Raw genomic sequence first — 18605 nt, forward strand, 5'->3', positions numbered from 1 at the left:
GCTATCTCAATTGGAGCACTGAGAGTTCTCTAAAGGGGCATCGCCTCTGTCGCAGGACAGTTTGGGATCCATAATTCAGTCACCACTCCTGCCACTAGACAAAGTGGTTTACTTATCAATATTGTTTAGAAGCAGGAAGGAATATTCCTTAACTATCTTCAATCATGTATAGAGGTAAAACTAATAATGCTCTTTGGGATTAGATACATAATAACAGTTCTTTTTCTCAGAATTACCAATAAGATATTTATCAAAAAATATGTATCTTTTCATTAGATGTAGTACATACATTACTATCAATCCCTATAAAAACTCTTATACTCAGTTTTCCATTTTTCACTCTTATTTCACAGCTTGTACTAATAACTGTTATCTCACTAAGTATTCAGTGGTTAATCCTGGTGCCAAAACCCAGTTTTACAATTTATTGACTGAAGAAATCATTCCTTGTCAATTAATGAATGCCTGAGAATTTGAAAAACAAATTCCACATTAGAAAGCAAACAATAAATCTGTATTACATTTTTTTTAAAAAAGCAAATCTTCACTGAGCTTTCGCTATGTGCCAATGTGAGGCTGACCGCTCCCACCTACATCTCACTTAATCCTCACAGTGGCTGAATGAGGTGCTGTTATGGTTGACCTCAGTTTACAGATGAAGAAATTAAAGTACAGAGAGGCTTAAATACTATTGCTGATCCCCAGCTGTCCAACACCTACACTTACCACCCCCGGTCTCACTTCCTACCCAACTGTTCTGTAGATTTCTAGCCACTCCAGTGGAGCTGCGTTTTGCTAGTGAGGTTGTGGGCTAACATCATGGTTCCATGAGATTTCCCAAATGAGAGTAGAATAGATTATTCGATAAGCTTGTTTGAACACATAGTGAAAGTCCTGAACCCTAGCAGCTGCCGTATCTAGTGTTCTGAGCAATGAACCATTCATTATATAATGATGAGTCTAGGATGTGATTTCTTTTTTTTAAGCCCACTTATTCTTTTCCTCAGCACAAAGTAAGGGAAATGACACTTACTGCAAACCTGTCACACACAAGATCTTTGTATACATTATTCTATCTAGTCTTCCCAAACTTTGTATTATAAATGCCATTATTTCAAAACAACATGTATCCCATTTGTTTACAATAAAAAAAAAAAAAAAAGCAGATGGCACCCAAAAAAAAAAAAAAAAAAAAAATGCCATTATTTCAATTTTTTGTATCAGAAGACTTAAAATGAAAGATTATGTAACTTGTTCAAGGTCATGTAGCTAGTAAAAGTGAAGCCGATTCTTTTTTAATTTTTAACTTATACTTCATGCTCTTGAGAAAGAAGAAGAAGAAAGAAGAGAGAATGAGATGATGGAGATAGATAAAAATTGTGCAGTGCCCTAGAGTTTTCAAGGCCATTTCAAATTCTCTTTTAGAATGAATGAATAAATAAAATTTATTAGAAAAATTCTAATCATAGTTGATGGTTAAAAGCAAAAGAAGCCAGGTGTGGTGGTGCATGCCTGTAATCCCAGCTGCTCAGAAGGCTGAGGCAGGAGGAACTCGAGTTCAAAGCCAGCCTCAGCAAAAGTGAGGTGCTAAGCAATTCATTGAGACCCTTTCTTTAAATAAAATTCAAAATAGGGCTGGGGATGTGGCTCAGTGGTTGAGTTTCCCTGAGTTCAATCCCTGGTACCAAAAATAATAATAAGAAGAAGAATCTATATTAAAATGTGATGAAAACTACTATGGAAAAGTATAGCTTTGCACAACAAAGAGACACAATCCAACTTAGGGGTCCAAAGAAGGCTTTCAGAATTAAATATTTAAGACAAAACCAGGAAGAGTATGTAGGATTTTTGAAAAATTATATATAGGTATGTGTATGAAGAACATTGACTTGTTCTAGCATTGATTTGTTACTACATTTTGACTTGTTCTAATATTGCACCAAAAGAACACTATAATGATACACAAAAACATTAACAGGTTTCAAATTATTTATAAATAAGCATATTATAGAGACCACAACTTTGATAATTCACAATTTTATTCTTGCTATAGTTAAATAATAAATAAACATAAATGAGGGAGAAATTTGAATCTGAAGATCTAGGCCATGATTTTAATATTTGTTGAAAATTCAGGGATAGTTTATGGTCTTGAAGTAAGCAGTAGTTGTGAATCAACCTGTCAATGTGAGCTTCTTATAGGAATCACTCCAACCAGAACAACCACCCAGGATCTGGCCCACTGTACTGATCTACCTGGATCTTTTCTGCCTATTGCTATTGTGTGCCTTGTATGGCCCTTCTTATCAAAGGACTGTTTTCAGATATATTCCATATTTGAAAGGAGTTTTTTAAAGTCATGATAATTTTAAGCAAAGTTTGAGCACATTCTTGTGCTTTTCAGAAACTCAAACTTTTCTTTACATGTTGCTATACACACTAAAATAGCTTATCACATGGTAGAAGTCTGTCTCAAATCTAATGTCTGTTGGTGCTTCACAACCCTCATCAAGCCAATGTAGAATGTCCTGTGAAGTTAATCAATTCCAGCATACCCCTTAAGTGTTTGGGGCTATTGCCAGCTGATTTATCAGGGACTATCAAAAGATGCTCTTGCTTTGCAATAGCTGTTAAGAGATACAGTTAGACTCCACAGGAATGGCTGTGATAACTCTAAAGACACATTTGGAACACAATTTTAAGTGTAGTAAATAGAGCCAGTAACATTTAAAAATAAGTTGCATTTAAAATATCTGTCTCCTAAGATTAAAAAGGTAAAATTTCTTGAAATGTCCCAAGAAATCAAAGGCAGATGCCTTATGGTACTGGCAAGTACAATTCTGCAAACACAGATTAAGTTCAAGAATTTCCAAGCATTCCATCATAGTTCCAGTGCAACAAATTTCCATAAGGTAAATACTAAAGATATACTTCTATAGCAGAGAAGCAAAAATGTAGCATCTTACCATGGATGAGTGCCCTGGACTATCCCTTCACACCTTGGAATACCAGATTTTGATAAACTGAAGGCTGTCTGTTTGACAGAAGAGATATTCAGAAATGCCAACAAGACAGCAGGACATTTTCTCCTCTCCCAACCTCATAACCCACAACTAAAAAGGCTCTACTTATAAAAAGTCAAACTTAGGCAGATTATCTGTGCCTCACAAATTGATTTCTTGTGAAAAATCTGAGGCAGGGAAGGGAAAGATATGTCTTGTTTGGGATGCAAAGTAAAATCTAGAAGCCAAGAGTTTAAATTTTCCAAACCGTACTCTCAATGGTACATATAAAAGAAAATCAGCTATTGCTGTATAAGAACCCTCCCTAAACTCTTTATGACTTAAAATAATAACCACAATTTTGCAGGTAGAAAATTTAACCTGGGTGGTTCATACAGTCTCAGTGGCCTCTTAGGTATTTGTAGTCAGGTACATGTCAGTCTTGCTGATCTTGATGAAGCTTTCTCCTATGTGTAGGGACTCGGCTCTACGTGGTCATTAATTCTTTAGTACCAAGGTTGGCAAACAGCAGCCTGCCACCTGTTTTTGTACGTAAAGTTGTATTGGAACACAGTCATCCCCGTTTGTTTATATGCTCTCTCACTACAATAGCAGATCTGTGTCCTTACAACAGGAAGCAGGTCCTGCACACAGCTTAAAATATTTACTATCTGTTCATTTATAGAAGTTTCCTGACCCTTGTTCTGGCAGGTCTTGTTCACATGACACTCTCAGGAATCCAAGAGAAAAAGTAGAAACTAATAGGTCTTTTGGGCACTAAACTTGAAACTGGAACACTATCAGTTCTGCCACATTCTATCAGCTAAAGCAAGTTAGAAAACTAACCCAGATCTAAAGGGTGAGAATAGAATTCATGTCTTAATGACAGAAGCAGGAAATTCATACTTCGAAGGGCTTGGGTTCAACCCTTTGGGTAGTAAAGGATTCTGACCATTTTTACAGCCCTTCTTACTGGATCACATAAGTATTGCTTTCAGACTAAAAGAATTGTGGTGGTTTGGTAGATATATTTATATGTCTTATTAGGAAAGCCCATGAGAACCAGCTCAATCATTATTAATCACAAATGCCTAACTAAGAAATCTGTGCCAATTTCTTTGAAAAGGACATATTCACATTATTTTGGCAGAGATTAACTTTAACCCTGCTTAGTTCTTAATATTAAAACCCTGAGCCTGGGAGAGTTTACAGGGAATGCTGATTGTTTACCACAAAACATTAGGAGGTGATTTTAGGTTTCTGTCTTCTGATTCTTGATCCCTGATCCTGAAAGATAATTAAACAAAGCACAGTTAACTTGTTGAACCTATCCAAATAGACTGTGGAGATAAATGGATCCAAACACAGGGAATGGTTCTGATTCAATAAAACTTTGTTCCTTGTCCAACAAATAGTCCACAAAATGATTCAGAGCCCCCAAGGTCCTCTGATTTGAGGTTCACCCGTTCCTCAGTTAGGCCTTCATTCCTCCACAGAAAAGGAAAAAAAAAAAAAAAAAAAAGAGCATGGACAAGGCTCATATCCTTAAGTCTTGGCTCAAATGTGGCACACATTATGTCTGGTCATATTCGTTGGTGAGAATCATCTGGCCACAATGAACTTGCCAGGGAGGATATACTATGGAGACCAGGAGCACACCTAGAGAAGAGGAATGAGCAGCTTGGAGTCTGACACCTCCTGCCTTCTGATCACCAACTATTCATTTGCATCCTTCTTTTCACATATAGAGCACACACAGAGACCCCGCTACGAGGGAGATCATCCAAAGTTTCCTACTGTTACTATTTCTAGCTCAAAATCTAGAGTCTTTGGATGATGTTTAGTCTTCTTTGTGAGGTCAGGATGCAGTCCTTGAGGTCTGACAAACTAATAAAGAACAAGGTAAGTTCTCCCTACCTTGTTATCGCAAAAACTGCCATTCAGAAAAGGGATGAGTGGGAAACACACAGCACTCACTGGTTGATTGCCATGATGAATTCCTGCTGGGAAGGTATTTTTCAGTGAGGGAGTTCTCTGATTAGACGCTGGATCTCTATTCTGGGAGGACCCCTGCTGCCCATTGTTCTTTTGAAAGATTCTTCCTGGTCCATTATCCTCCATGACTGTCTGAGGGTACTACCCTCCTTGGTGGGGAATGCTTTATTCATAACCTGCTTCCTACTCATATATACCTGTGGACCCAAACATAATATCAAGGCCTGAACAGTCAAAGAATTCTAATACTGAGGTCAAGCTTTAACAATATCGTCTCAAAAATTTGGTAGACTTCTGATCAGTTTATAAGTTACATGTGCCAGGTACCACACCTAATGTTATTACTTAAGTTTTCTAGCCTGATTTATTCTTTTACTAAGCCCTGTGAGCATGAGAATTCTATCTTGATCTATCACTGTATACCCAGAACCCAACAGCCAGTTCTCTGTCACAATTGGAAACACTTGTTGAAACACACTGTGTGCCTGACATAGTGACTGCAATATAATTGGTGTTCAACAAATAACTATTAACATGAAGTGGCAAATTCACTGAAAATGGGCATGGTAGGCCAGGAGCTTATTCTTGGTCTTATATGCTACATGGCTGATAGTACTTTGAAAGTGATTTTCTTTATATTCTAGATTGTTTTTGCTTTGTTGTGGGGTTTTATTTACTGTGATGATTGATGCCTATTCTTATATTTATTTGCACTTTCATAATTTTTTTCCAAACCTTGAAGAAAAAGAAAAAATGCATGTTGAAATCTAAAATTCCATTAGAAGCCCGGAGGCAGATCTTTAGGGAAATCTTCAAACTACAGTTGCTATAATGGCAATAGTGTGTTACAGAAGCAGGTGGCATCAGACCCAGTGTGACCATTGAACAGGGCCTCTACCTAAAGCCATGGCATTTCAAACAGGTCCTCTTGTAAGTGGGTTATATATTTGAGAACTCTGTTAACAGCTGATGCATCATGGCAAATGCATCAGTAAACACTTGTTTTCGAAATTTGATTGTTTGTGATTATCTTTACAATATGTCTAGTATCATAAAATAATCCAAGAAGCTAGAGCTGTGCAGCACAAAATAGGACTTCTCTGTACATTTAGGCAAGTGACTCTAGGCCAGTGATTCCAGCCTGGCTACATGTTGGAACTTAGGTAAGTCTTTAAAAATCGTGCCTATGCCCCACTCCCAGAGATTTTGATATAAAAATAATTTTAAAACCTCTCCAGTGAGTCTAATTGCATCACTGCTTTTAAAAGGAAAATACATCATTGTAAAGGATGCTGTCTTTAGCTTCTGTTACTAGAGGCCAGAAAAACATCCCCCTGTATTATAGCCTTGATATAATTTTTTTTACTTGGAATGGTCATGGGCTTCCTTGGTCACACTTTTGGATGGTGGTTGTTGTGAGGAGGGTGAGCTGGGCAGCAGGGGTCAGCTTGAATGAGGTTCTGACAGCCACCTCAGTAACCTTACCCTTTCCTCTCACCAGCATATCATGCTCGTGCAGCGTCAAATGTCTGTGATAGAAGAGGACTTGGAAGAATTCCAGCTTGCTCTGAAACACTACGTGGAAAGCGCTTCAGCCCAGAGTGGATGCTTGCGGTGAGCACCCCTGCACAAGACCTTGGCTGACCCTGCTCAGTCGGGTTAAAGCTTTTCCCGCTTTAGATGAGGGTGCAGCCCAGAAGACAGGCATTTGAGAATCTTTATTTTAAATTATGCTGAGCCTCCAGCCCTCTGGGTGATGCCCTTTGCAGAGTTTAACTGTGTATTTTCTTTTTGATCTTTGGACCCTACTTTGATTTAATCATTAAAGACACCAAGGGACATCAGATGGAGAACTATTTGAATGAGGAGTTTCAAATAGATTGAAATTCTCCCTTTTGCATCAGGCAGCCAGCATTCATTTAAAATCATCTCTGTAGATGAGGTCTCAACTCCAGGGCTTCAAGACTGCAGCATGCACTGTGGACTAATGACTATTTCCACCATCATGAAACTGCAGGGGTCTCTGAGGCCATGCAAGAGGCCCAGGGAGAGGGAAGAAGACTGTGGGGGAGTAAGAGAGCAGATCTTGATTCTTTCACACAAGCATCAGCATCTCCTTCCTCTCCACAACAACTACTCAAGTCAGACTTTTATTATCTGAGACCACTAAAATGCATTATTCCGCATCTTGAGTTTTTCTATTCCAATCAGTCCAATATACAGCTACTAGAATAATTTCTCAGAAACAGTTATAGCATTTCCTTAATCAGGAACTGCAGTGACTCTCTAATGAATATCTTAATAAATGCTAGGTATTTGTCCTGACCTTATGTTTACCCTGCCAACCAACCCAGGAATCCATATGCCTGATATCATTTATTCCCCTTACCTAAAATACTCTGCTTTACCTATATCTGTATGCCTATTGACTTTCCAGCATATTTTTTCATTCTTACTGTGCCTTAGATCTGGTCAGTTGCCCTTCCAGAGATGAGCAACTAGCTGCAGGTCTCTGCTGGTCTGCATTCTGTTTGAAGTTCAAAACCCTGCCCCAAATCACCTGTATTTAGAAAGTTTCCTCACCCAAACTTACCCCTACCTTGTGAGCCTGTTAAACTGCATTTCATAATTCTCTTCAAATATTGCTTTGGGAAAGCTTTTCAGCAGATGTGTGTTTATGTGGGTGTATATCTCTGTGTGTGTGCATATAAACACATACTTTATTTCTCTGGATGCTTTGCTCTTCTTTCTAGTGATTTATTGTATTTTATTCATACTAAAGAGGAATATTTTCCCAGCTAAGAAGTCTGGCTCTGGAATTAAACATAGGATTGCCCTAATTTTGTGGTTTTGGGAAAGACCTTTCCTGGTTCCCAGCCTGTTTCCTCATCAAGAGCCCCATGATATGACTGTGAACATGAAGGAGATAGTCCATGTGCTCAGTTCCATGCCTCCCACTACTGAAGACATGGAACATGAGCAGGGTCACTGCGCTGTTGCTTCTGTGCTGACCCCTCTGGAGTATGAGTATTTGCTTGATGTCATTGACAGCTCACATCTTCCCAGCAGTCCCTTTGTAACAGGACATGGGAAATACTGAGCTTCCATTATTGTGTTATCCTGCTTCACATCAGTCTCAGAAGGTCACACATGAAAAACCACAATTCTAATTCTTTTAGTTAAGTAACTAGAGATTTGCCAAAACTGGGATATATGCAGTTTTTAAAATCAAATATTTGGAAAATGCAAAAGGAGGCTATATGTACTTGCCACAGCGTAAACTGCCGAAAACAGAGCTCAGTAAACTCTTTTTTTTGGTTAGTGAGGATATGAAGAAGATAAGTCCATTTTAGTATATCACAGTCTCCAGGGATTGATGAGATGTTTTACATTTATAAAAAGGGCACAAGATTCATTTTTTAAGGTTCAGAAGCACTGTATTAATGTGTGTTGGGAACATGACCTGAAGTCACTAGAATGGCCCCAGGGAGAGGAAAACAGATTGTGGGAGTGTAAGAGAGTAGATAGATTTCTGCTGCCTGCTGCAAACTCTGTTCTCTCAATAACCATGAAAAATTGCTCCATCAGCTCCTGCTGTGAAGGAGAGGGAAGGAGAGCATCCTTTTCCTGTAAGATAAATAGACTCTCAGCTTCTCCTTTTCCTTTGCAAGACTGGTTTGTTTCTTAATGGTTCTTCATTCACTTCTTATTGCTGATGCTTCCACTAATTTTTCTTTGAGTGGAATTACCAGAGTGTAGACTACCAGATGGAATGAGCATCAGAGAATTACCACACACAATGGTGTATGTGGGGAACATGCTATGCCAGTGTGCTTGTCTAAAGTCAAGTTTTCAGCTGTCCTGGTTAATCAAATTCAATCCTCTACCTGTATCAACCAATGAAAAATCAAATGCCATTTGTTATGGTTTGGATGTGAGGTGTCCCCAAAAGCTCATGTGTGAGACGATGCAAGAAGATTCAGAGAAGAAATGATTGGGTTACAAGAGCCTTAACCCAATCAGTGAATTAATCTCCTGATGGGATTCAGTGGTAACTTGAAAGCTGGGGTGTGGCTGGAGGAGGTGGTTCATTGGGAGTGTGACCTTGGGGTACATATTTGTATCTGGCAAGCAGAGTCTCTCTCTGCTTCCTGATCATTACGTGAGCTGTTTCTTCCACCACACTCTTCCGCCATAATGTCCTGCCTCACTTCAAGCCCCACGAATGGAGCCTGCTGGCTATGGACTGTGCTCTCTGAAACCGTGAGCCCCTAAATAAACTTTTCCTCCCATAAAATTGTTCTGGTCAGATCTTTTAGTCACAGCAGCAAAAAGCTGACTAAAACACCATTCATGACATCAGTTGTGCTTGCATGTGGCCAGTTCAGTTGCCTAGTATTTGACTGATAAAATAAAGCTCAGTGGATTATCAGACTTTTGCAGTTTCTTCTTTCATAATTTTTAGCTTCATCTCACTATGGTTAAACACAGAATGCTGCCATCATAAAAAATGGAAATTACTGAGGATGTACGATTGGCATCTAGTATCTATTACTTAAGTCTTCCCAGCAATCATAAGAGGTATTTATTCCATCCAGCTTAGAAGGAAACAAGGACCAAGTTTGACTCTGAAACCTATGTTTAATACTTGTCAGTGTTTGGTGAACTTCAGAGATTCTCGAATTGTGGTAGAATACACAATATCCTTCCTGTTCCAATGACAACAAGGTCTTGATTTCTTAAACTCAGGCAAATGAATTAGAGGCATTTTTGCCTCTTACGTATTTGACTAAGAGACTTGGACATTTGAGAAATGACAGAAGCTTTGTCATGAGTCGATTGAGGTTTTAGAAAGCCAAGTTATTGAAAGACTTCAGCACACAAGCACATCATTTGTGTGAACCAGTGTATAATGCACACAGGCACATGTCATGCACACTCACACACACACACACACACACACACACACACACACACACACGATGCTATTCTTCACTTATTTTTGTAATCACTAAAGCTGGTTAGCCCCTCTTTTGGTGTTGAAGAAATGTGGTATATACCGTATACTCTCAGAACCAGCTTGACACCAGAAAACAAAAGTTTCTGCTTTCAAAGATCTTAGAATCTAATCTCCATTTATGAAGGCAGTGAGCAATGAAAACCATGTTCTTGTCCTAAAGTGTCATAGTTGTTTAACAAAATGATTTCCAAAATCACTCTCAGCTAAAAAAAATTCTAGAACTCCAATGTGCTCAAAACTCCATGTCATGAATGTGGATTATATTGCAACAACCAGGCCTGTGACAGCCTTAAGAACTAATGGGTGTGCATTGAACCATTAACCATTTGTCAATAGGTGGATAAAATAAACTGGTGACCTGAGTTCAGTATGGAGAGTGAGGGGACTGTCCTCCCTTTGTCTTTTCTTCATTAGTTAGGCTCTGAGTGCTAAGGCAGGGTACATACACAAAGACAGGAGGAAGGTGAGAGGAAGGGAGGGTCCCATAAGCTTCATAAAACCGTCATCATAGATGAGGAAACTGGTTGAGTAAAGGGTCTGAGGTGACACAGTTAATCCGTAGTAGAGTGGTAGTTCCACGGAGCATTTTTTGAACCACTACCATTATCACACTGTGATATCCTCTTTAATCCTTCAAAGATTTCAGAATTCTGCTAAAATTTTGTGAATTTCTTATGGTCTCATGGCTACTCCAGAAAATGAAAGGCTCAGGTAGCATAATAAGTGGGTCTTCAGTGTAATAAGTAATACAAATTAGTTTGCAAGAGGCAATTGAAGATCTTGAAATGCAAGTTTGAGTACTTTAAACTTTATCCTAAAGAAAACAGACATGGATTAAAATTTGTCCATTACATTACTTATTAAGCAATGTTTGGGAATTATAGGCTCCTTTTTAAGACTCTGATGGAAGTTATAGACTCCCCAAGAAAAAAGCCCATGTGCACATTAATTTGCAGAGATTTTTAAGAAATCTTCCTGCAGAAATCTCTTTCATGAATGGTTGGGATGAGAAAATCACAAACTTCATTTTTAATTCAATGCTTATGACCCTATAGTAAAACTTTGATCAGAAAAATCTAAAGTTGCGTTAATTACAATATTTGTTACATCATACCTTAATGAACCAAATTAGATGATAACTACGAAAAAAACAAGTACAAACTAAAGGGGGAAAAAAGTGATAAAAGTCTTGTGTGTGGTTACTGCCACCTGCTGGTCACACCTAGCTAAATCCTAAATTTTCATTATTTTGCTGGTAAATTCAAAATCCTTGTTTTCCTAACTCCTTGTTTTGCTTTTCAATCTGAATTTATTATGAAACATTAGGCTAAAAAAGCTGTATTTTAAGATTTTAAAGGTATATTTTTATTTCCCACTCTTTCATAAGTCTATGAATGAAGTCTATGAATGTGTCCCTCTTTATTCCACTTCAACATGATTTTGGTCCGCATCGCCTCTCATCTAAGCTATTTCATTACCTTCCTGGCTGTTCTCGCTGCTTTGCCTGAATTCTCCATCCCTCCCCCAGTGCCATCAGCAGGATCTTTTAAAACACAACTGCAACCACGGCACTGTCTGCCTTTAAGACCTTCAGTGGCTCCTCTTGATACAAGATTAAATCTAGTTCTTTTTCGTTAACCTCCTTTCTTCACTCCTCTAAAACATATTATAGACTTTGACCCACCTTCAAGATCAACAAAGATGTGGAAGGAAAAAAACCTATCTTCCTCAATTTGAAAAAGTGGTTTTAAAAAACTTGCAATTATTGCCAGAATGCAGCCTCTCAAATTTGATCCAAAGTTGTGGGGTGAGGGTATTAAAAAGCATATTAAATTAGTTCTTGACAAACCTGTTCAATTTTCTGCAGGCACCTCAGGTTCTTTTTTTCCACCTAATACAAATGGACAATTGTTTCATAACACACAAAAAGATGATTAGAAAAATTAGTGTGATTCTTTAATTTCCAGTGGCAAATTACACCTTTTCTTTTCCTCTTCAGTATTTCTATACAGAAGCTTTCAAATGAACCCCGCTACATGATTTATGAGTTCTGGGAGAACAGTAGTGTGTGGAATAGGTAAGTTGTGAGCAAGGCAGATTTGCTTCGTGAAGCCAGGAGGTGGCTACATACATGATGAAATTTTCAGACTTGTAAGAAAAGCTTCATTCTGTTTTCCTCACTTTAAAAACGGTCTTGACCTTTACCCTGATTCCCACACTTCAGTTTATTTGGCGGATTGGGAACCACTTCTAAGCACAGATACTTCTAGTATTGACCCAACTTTGAGTCTTACCATCTTACCGATGCTTTCAGATGAGAATTAGATTAGGGACAGGGGTGTCTAAGGAAGGTGGAGGTGATGGTGAGGTTGGACCTTCATAATTTCTTTGGTTATTACTTAATTTTTTGGTGGTGGTGGAGTACCAGTGATTAAACTCAGGGGCACTTGACCACCGAGCCACACCTCCAACCCTATTTTGTATTTTAGATAGGGTCTCATTGAGTTGCTTAGTGTCTCACTTTTGCTGAGGCTGGCTTTGAATTCGAGATCCTCTTGCCTTAGCCTCCTGAGCTGCTGGTGACAGATGTGCACTACCACTTATTACTTTATAATAAAACTACATAAAATGGCTAAGATCACCATCATTTCCCCAAATATCTTTAAATACTACAAATAAAGGGGAAAATTAAAGGTACTGTTTGGCAAAGTGAAAAACTTTTAATTGAAAGTGATTACCAATAACTAACAAATATATAAAAAATGGAATAAAGGAAAATTTTTCTATTCGCATATAAACAGTTCCAGATGGTTTTAAATGGTATAGAAGATATAGCTCCCCAATAACCTGTATTGTAAGTGTATTAAATATAGTAGTGGAAGTAATAGAACATCTGGCAATTAAATTGATGCATATTTCACCTTAAAATTTTATTTTTCTGGCTTCAAAGAAGACATTTTGAAGGACTGGAGATAAATTCAGTGGCAGATCATTTGCCTAGCAAGCCCTGGGTTCCATCCCTAGCACTGCAGACAAAATAACAAGAAACATAGCACTTTGTGCTTTAATGAAAGCAAAATGATACCAATAGTAGTTTAGTATTTCAGATGTAGAAGGGAACCTTAAAGGCAACTTATTCAACTCCATGCTTCCAGGCCTACACTAGAAGATAGTTCTCATTTCATTCATCCAGTCTGGATGGAAAATTTACACCCTTAGCTATGCTATTTTTTAAACACCCATATGGCCGAGATACTCTTTCTTCTGTTAAAATTTTTTGCAGATATTAAAGTCTACTTCCTATTGTTTTATCTTCTGATGACAATTATTAAGTTAATCTCATTTATTAAGCCTAACAAGGTTACTTCTGATCCACATCAAGCAAAAGCTTGCCATCTTGATTGCATTTGATTTCTGCTGTCCTCTGTTTAGGAAGGTTACAAATACAGAGCTTTAACCTGTGATCATTTATACAGCCACCTTCAGACGAATTACAGCAAGACATTCCAAAGAAGTAATGTGGATTTCTTGGAAACTCCAGAACTCACATCTACTATGCTAGTTCCTGGTAATTATACTGGATTCAAAATTTTTGGGTCCTTGTGTATTGTCTTTTTTTTTTCCCCCCTAGGATCCTATGTTCTTTTCCATCATACTTTATGAATAGTATTTCTCTTTACCATTTTCTTTACATATGTTATAATTGGGAATTGGAAGAGGGAAGAAGAGATATTTGTTTTATAGTCTTTAGTTCTTGGTTGGCTCTATTTGTACTGCTGGCTATATTAAACCTATTTTTTAGTGGTTTTGTGGTTAACTTGAACAGTCTTGAAGTACAAGTCAAATCATGATATTTTAAAAAAAATTTTCAAATGCTTTGCCATACTATAATTTAGTGTATTAATACAATTAAAAATAAGTGAACCTTAGGCTGAAGATTAAAAATGTTTTTATTATAATAGAATAACATAATAATTTTCATAGTTGGGGGAAAGGAGAACTGGAGGAGACAGAAAAAGAGAAAGAGGGAAAGTTTAAAATAAAATTGTCTAAGAAATCTGGCTTAGTCAAATCTTAAGAACAAAAAATTCATTTGTTCATCTTACCCATCCATTCAATTGACAAATATACACAAATTTGGGGTTACTGGGGTGCTTGGCCTATTTCCTGGCACTGATTGAGCTCTAATTCTAAATGAGCACTGTGCTGGGAGCTAAAGAGGGTACCTATAAAGTGCTGTCTGTCCAGTTTGATAGGAATATTTGCAAACAGAATTGTGTGCAGGACAAAAACTGATTCTGGTCATAAAACAGAAGTTACCCTTAGAGGTAAAAATGTGCTTTGTGAACTTGGAGAAGTGATTACTACCTTAATCTAACAGTTTTTAAGGAGATGGAGCCTCAACTTTAGACTGAGAATATCTTATATGAGGTATCTGAATAGTAATTAGAGCCACTGAAGATTTCTGAGACAGATGATAGCATGCTCTAGTCAGCATTATCTGACAGGAACAAAGGCAGGCATCATGGGGCAGAGAGAAATTAATCAGGCAGGGCAACGAGCTGCTCCAGGAAAGAAAAGCACCCAAACTACAGGCTACCAGTAAGTCTGGGACTTCATTTGCAGATAAGAGTTTTCATGAGTTAACCACGAGGCTGAAGGTTGAAGCCTGAGCTTGTGGCTAAAACAAATTATCTAAGAGAACCCTGGGGAAATGCCTTTCTGTAAAAGGCAGGAGAGAGAGAAAACCCTCCTTTGTATTAAGAATAATGACGGGCACCAATCAAATGGAGGAGAATCAGAGTAATAATAGGTGTCAATAGAAGAGTGAAATGCAGGGATACAGTGCTCCAGGGGCGAGTAGAGTGACTGAGAAAATAGGGCTGAAAATGGAATCTGACAAGATCATGGTTCATGAGAGTAATTTTAATAGAGTGGTAAGAATTTAAAATAACAGTAGATTTTGATGGATTGGGGAACAAATAGAAAGCGAAAAAGGGTATTTTGGAATTGGCGCAGGGTGAGGACACAAGGAGATCAGGTGTGAGTGGCTACACCTTGGCCCTTACAGTCTGAGCCTGAGCTAGGAGTATATTTACTCTGGCTCTTAAGGATGGGTCTTGTCTAGCCTTAAGAATTGTAGAATTTCCCTCACTTTAGAGCTGAAATTTTTTCCTCCAATCAAAAGTTATGAATATATTTGAAATGTCTGACATGGTTGAATAGACACTGATTCGTGCAGTTTCTATTAGAAGGCATCATAGCTTAAAGAAAAGTGCAGGTGGGCAAGGCTGCAAGTTATTAAGGAACAGACTTCAGTGACTGCCTTCAATTTACCAAAGAAAACTTTAGCTTAGCTCTAGCTTATTCCAGGTTTGAACAGTCTGTTCTAAGTGGGGATTTTCAAAAGACCTAATAAATTAAATCTGTAAATATGACTGCTGCAGCCTTTGTACAAAGAATGCAGGAAAATGAGATACAAATCTTATTTATCTTCATATCACCTGTTCTAGTACAGTATTAGTGATAGCACAAAACAATCGATGTTTCCCAAGTGAAGGAATGAATATGAACTTTGACGACATCATAAATGCACTGATTTTCGGGCACAAAAATCTCCCAAAAGTTCTACATTTATCATTTTTACATCTGCTATTATATCCATTTTTCAGCTGTCTCACTCCTGAAAGCTCTGGTTTAGCAATGCAGAAAGAAAGGACAAAGATTGTTCTTATTGGTGTCCTAAGTCCTTCTGGATCAGAAAACATCTGAACAAAAACATAGAGTATAGGAGGGGAGGCTATTGAGTTAACAGTTGAGGGAATACTACTGCAATTATTGAAAATGTAATCTGATAGGATTTTTCTGGCCCAACTTCGGTCACTTCATTATTACTTTGGATTAACTTCCTGCGCATTATTAGTGCCCTGGTTCATAAATTCTATCCTCTTTCAGAGCAATTTCCTAACTTAGAAAAACTGAGCACAAATAAAACTGGATCGATTGTTCTCTGAACTCAAATTCAGTACAATTTGATGACTTTTAATTGCTGCTGTATTTTGCATTAATTTTCATAATTACATCTAATTTCAAAAATGATAACTGGAATTTGATAGATCAAAAAGAAGTCAGGCTTTTCTAATACAATTTTTAAATCTACCTCAAACAAGAGTTTAACATTTAATGGGGCATTCCACTCTATTTTTAAAGTTTCATGGATACAACAGCAGGACACTTCCCTGAACAAAACTCTAGAAATAGCACACAATTATTATTTATGGGTTTTAATTGCCATGACTTTTAATACTATTTTAATAATCAGTTTTGTGCATATTACATGTTATTTGGTTTTTAGGGTTAATAAAACACAATTAAAAATATATTACCTGCCCATACTTAGCCCTAAAATTAAAATCTGAAAGAAAAAATTTATTACATTTAGAAACATGGGATGGGTGGAGTTTTATTTTTAACTTAATTCAGAAATTATAATTTCTAATCAGTTTATTAAGATTACTAGTTTACCTAAGATACATCTCAAGAAATAAAGCAACTAAACCAGTCCGCATCCAGATATAAAAATATAAATGAAAATATATTCCTGTGAACACTCAAATGCAAAATGCATCAAATGAATCATGGTAATATGGCAGGCACAGGTGCATTAGCTATCACAAACCATTCAGACAAAAAGAGTTTGAAAACTTGGTCTGTGAGGTAGAATATTCCTTGGCATAAGAGAAAGGTCTTTGGTTATGAGAAAAGAGGATACACAAGAAAGTAAAATCCTATTGCCAGCACATTACTTAAACAGCTTTAAAAGCACATTTCATTCCTTTCGATTTATGTTTCTTGTATCATTCTACCAACCATACTTCTTTGCTTTGGGTTTGTCTTTGGAATATTTATATTCATTGGGGAAAACAATTGCAATATTAAAATAAAGATATACTAAAAATTCTATTTGTAACACCTCCACTTGCTTATACTCAATTCTCTGAAATTACATATAGAAGTATCTCGTGTATACTACTGTCCTAACTACTGTCAGTACTGGGTATATTAAAATAGCACCATGATTTTATCATCAGGGCATTTATAATCTCATTGCAAAGACAAGCCCTATTTGTATGCAACAAAAAGTTTTAGACTGCACCAAAGTGACAAAAGATGTGATACCAATATCAATCACATAGGGAGAATTCAATCTTGACTGAAGGAGTCTGAAAGTGGTGACTAGAAAGATAAGTATTTAGGCAGACTAAAGGTAGGGGAAGTGATCCCTTTACAACTTGAACTTGCTTTGCTGTGAAAGTTGTTTTCTCTATTATAAAAATTGTTTTTCTCTTTTTCAGCTTCATGGTGGGTCCTGAACAACAACTAGATGTTCCTAGACATTTTCTTTATGGTTCCAAGTGCAAAACAAGTGTTACTATTGAAAGTGTCAGAAAATTTTGTTTGTTAATCTACTGTATACTTTTGTTTAATATATTTAAGTGCACTCTTCAAAAGTGTATTCTCATCAATCATTCCTGTGAATTTTAGCTCAATTTTCAAAGTTCAGTATTCTCAATATTTGATGGTAATTGCTTTGCTACATTGTTACCAACCTAAAGTCATCTAGTGACAAAATCCTGTGAAAAAAGTATACATAGAAATAAAGTTGTGAAAAGAAATTATAAAGAAATAACTTATAAAACATTACTTTTAGAACTTTTAGAATATTACTTCATAGGGCAGATTTTGTAGTTTGTTATATACTATAAAGGGTTACCATCAATGTTTAGCCATGTTTTTTTTAGTAACACTTTCTTGAGTGAGGTTTATTCTTCAGTAGATATCTACTCTATTCCCAACACATGATCCTATAACTATTCTCTTTACATTATTTAAAAATTTAATAGGTTGGCATAAAACAACCTTGGCTGGAACCTATACAATCTCTATCCCTGTATCAGATTATAAACTAGTTTTTCATGAGTGTATAATTCTGTGACAAGTTAGGGAACCAATTAGTAATATAACACTATAGTGTCATTTATTAGCTTCATAATTCCCTGAATGTAAGTTAAACATTATCAAGCACACAGGAGAGTTTTACTTTGGCAAAATCTGGCTTAAATTTTATGGCATATAGTTAACTTTTCTTATGAAAAATAGATATTTACATTTGAAACAGTATTTCAAAATACAGTGCTTTAAAAATAAAAATTTTAAATCAAATGAATAAAAAGGAAATATAAAACAAGCACAAAACTTCAGGGCAGAAGTTTCCACACTGAAACTATGAACCTTACATTGTTTTCTCTACAAAAGCTCAGATATTAAATCTTTTTAGTAAAAATCTCCTATTCTGGTTATAAATCCTGCTTATAAAAATACAATACAACTAGAAATGTGTTACCAATATTATTCTTAGTCCAAATTCCTTGAAATCCTGGGTCTTCAAGGAAAGAAGCTATAAGGTAAATTTTCATATTTTTTCATTGTTGGAAAAAACAGGAGAAAAGGAAAGTGAATTAAAATTTTATTTCATAAATATAAAATATGACCTAGAACACGCACATGCATGTGTGGGTGTTGTGTGT

At 36.8% G+C, this 18605-nt stretch overlaps 1 protein-coding gene across 1 annotated transcript in view; it reads left to right on the forward strand.

Annotated features, from left to right (window-relative positions):
* Positions 1 to 18587, forward strand: part of NECAB1 (N-terminal EF-hand calcium binding protein 1) — a 147239-nt gene extending 128652 nt beyond the window's left edge. The window contains exons 10-13 of the mRNA XM_079143806.1: positions 6499 to 6611; positions 12017 to 12094; positions 13494 to 13585; positions 17373 to 18587. Coding sequence (XP_078999932.1) covers positions 6499 to 6611; positions 12017 to 12094; positions 13494 to 13585; positions 17373 to 17401 — 312 coding nt within the window. The 3' untranslated portion in view covers positions 17402 to 18587. The remainder of the gene's footprint in view (positions 1 to 6498; positions 6612 to 12016; positions 12095 to 13493; positions 13586 to 17372) is intronic.
* The last annotated feature ends 18 nt before the right edge of the window (positions 18588 to 18605 follow it).

Source organism: Sciurus vulgaris, assembly GCF_902686455.1.
Source record: "Sciurus vulgaris genome assembly, chromosome: 1".
NCBI lineage: Eukaryota > Metazoa > Chordata > Mammalia > Rodentia > Sciuridae > Sciurus > Sciurus vulgaris.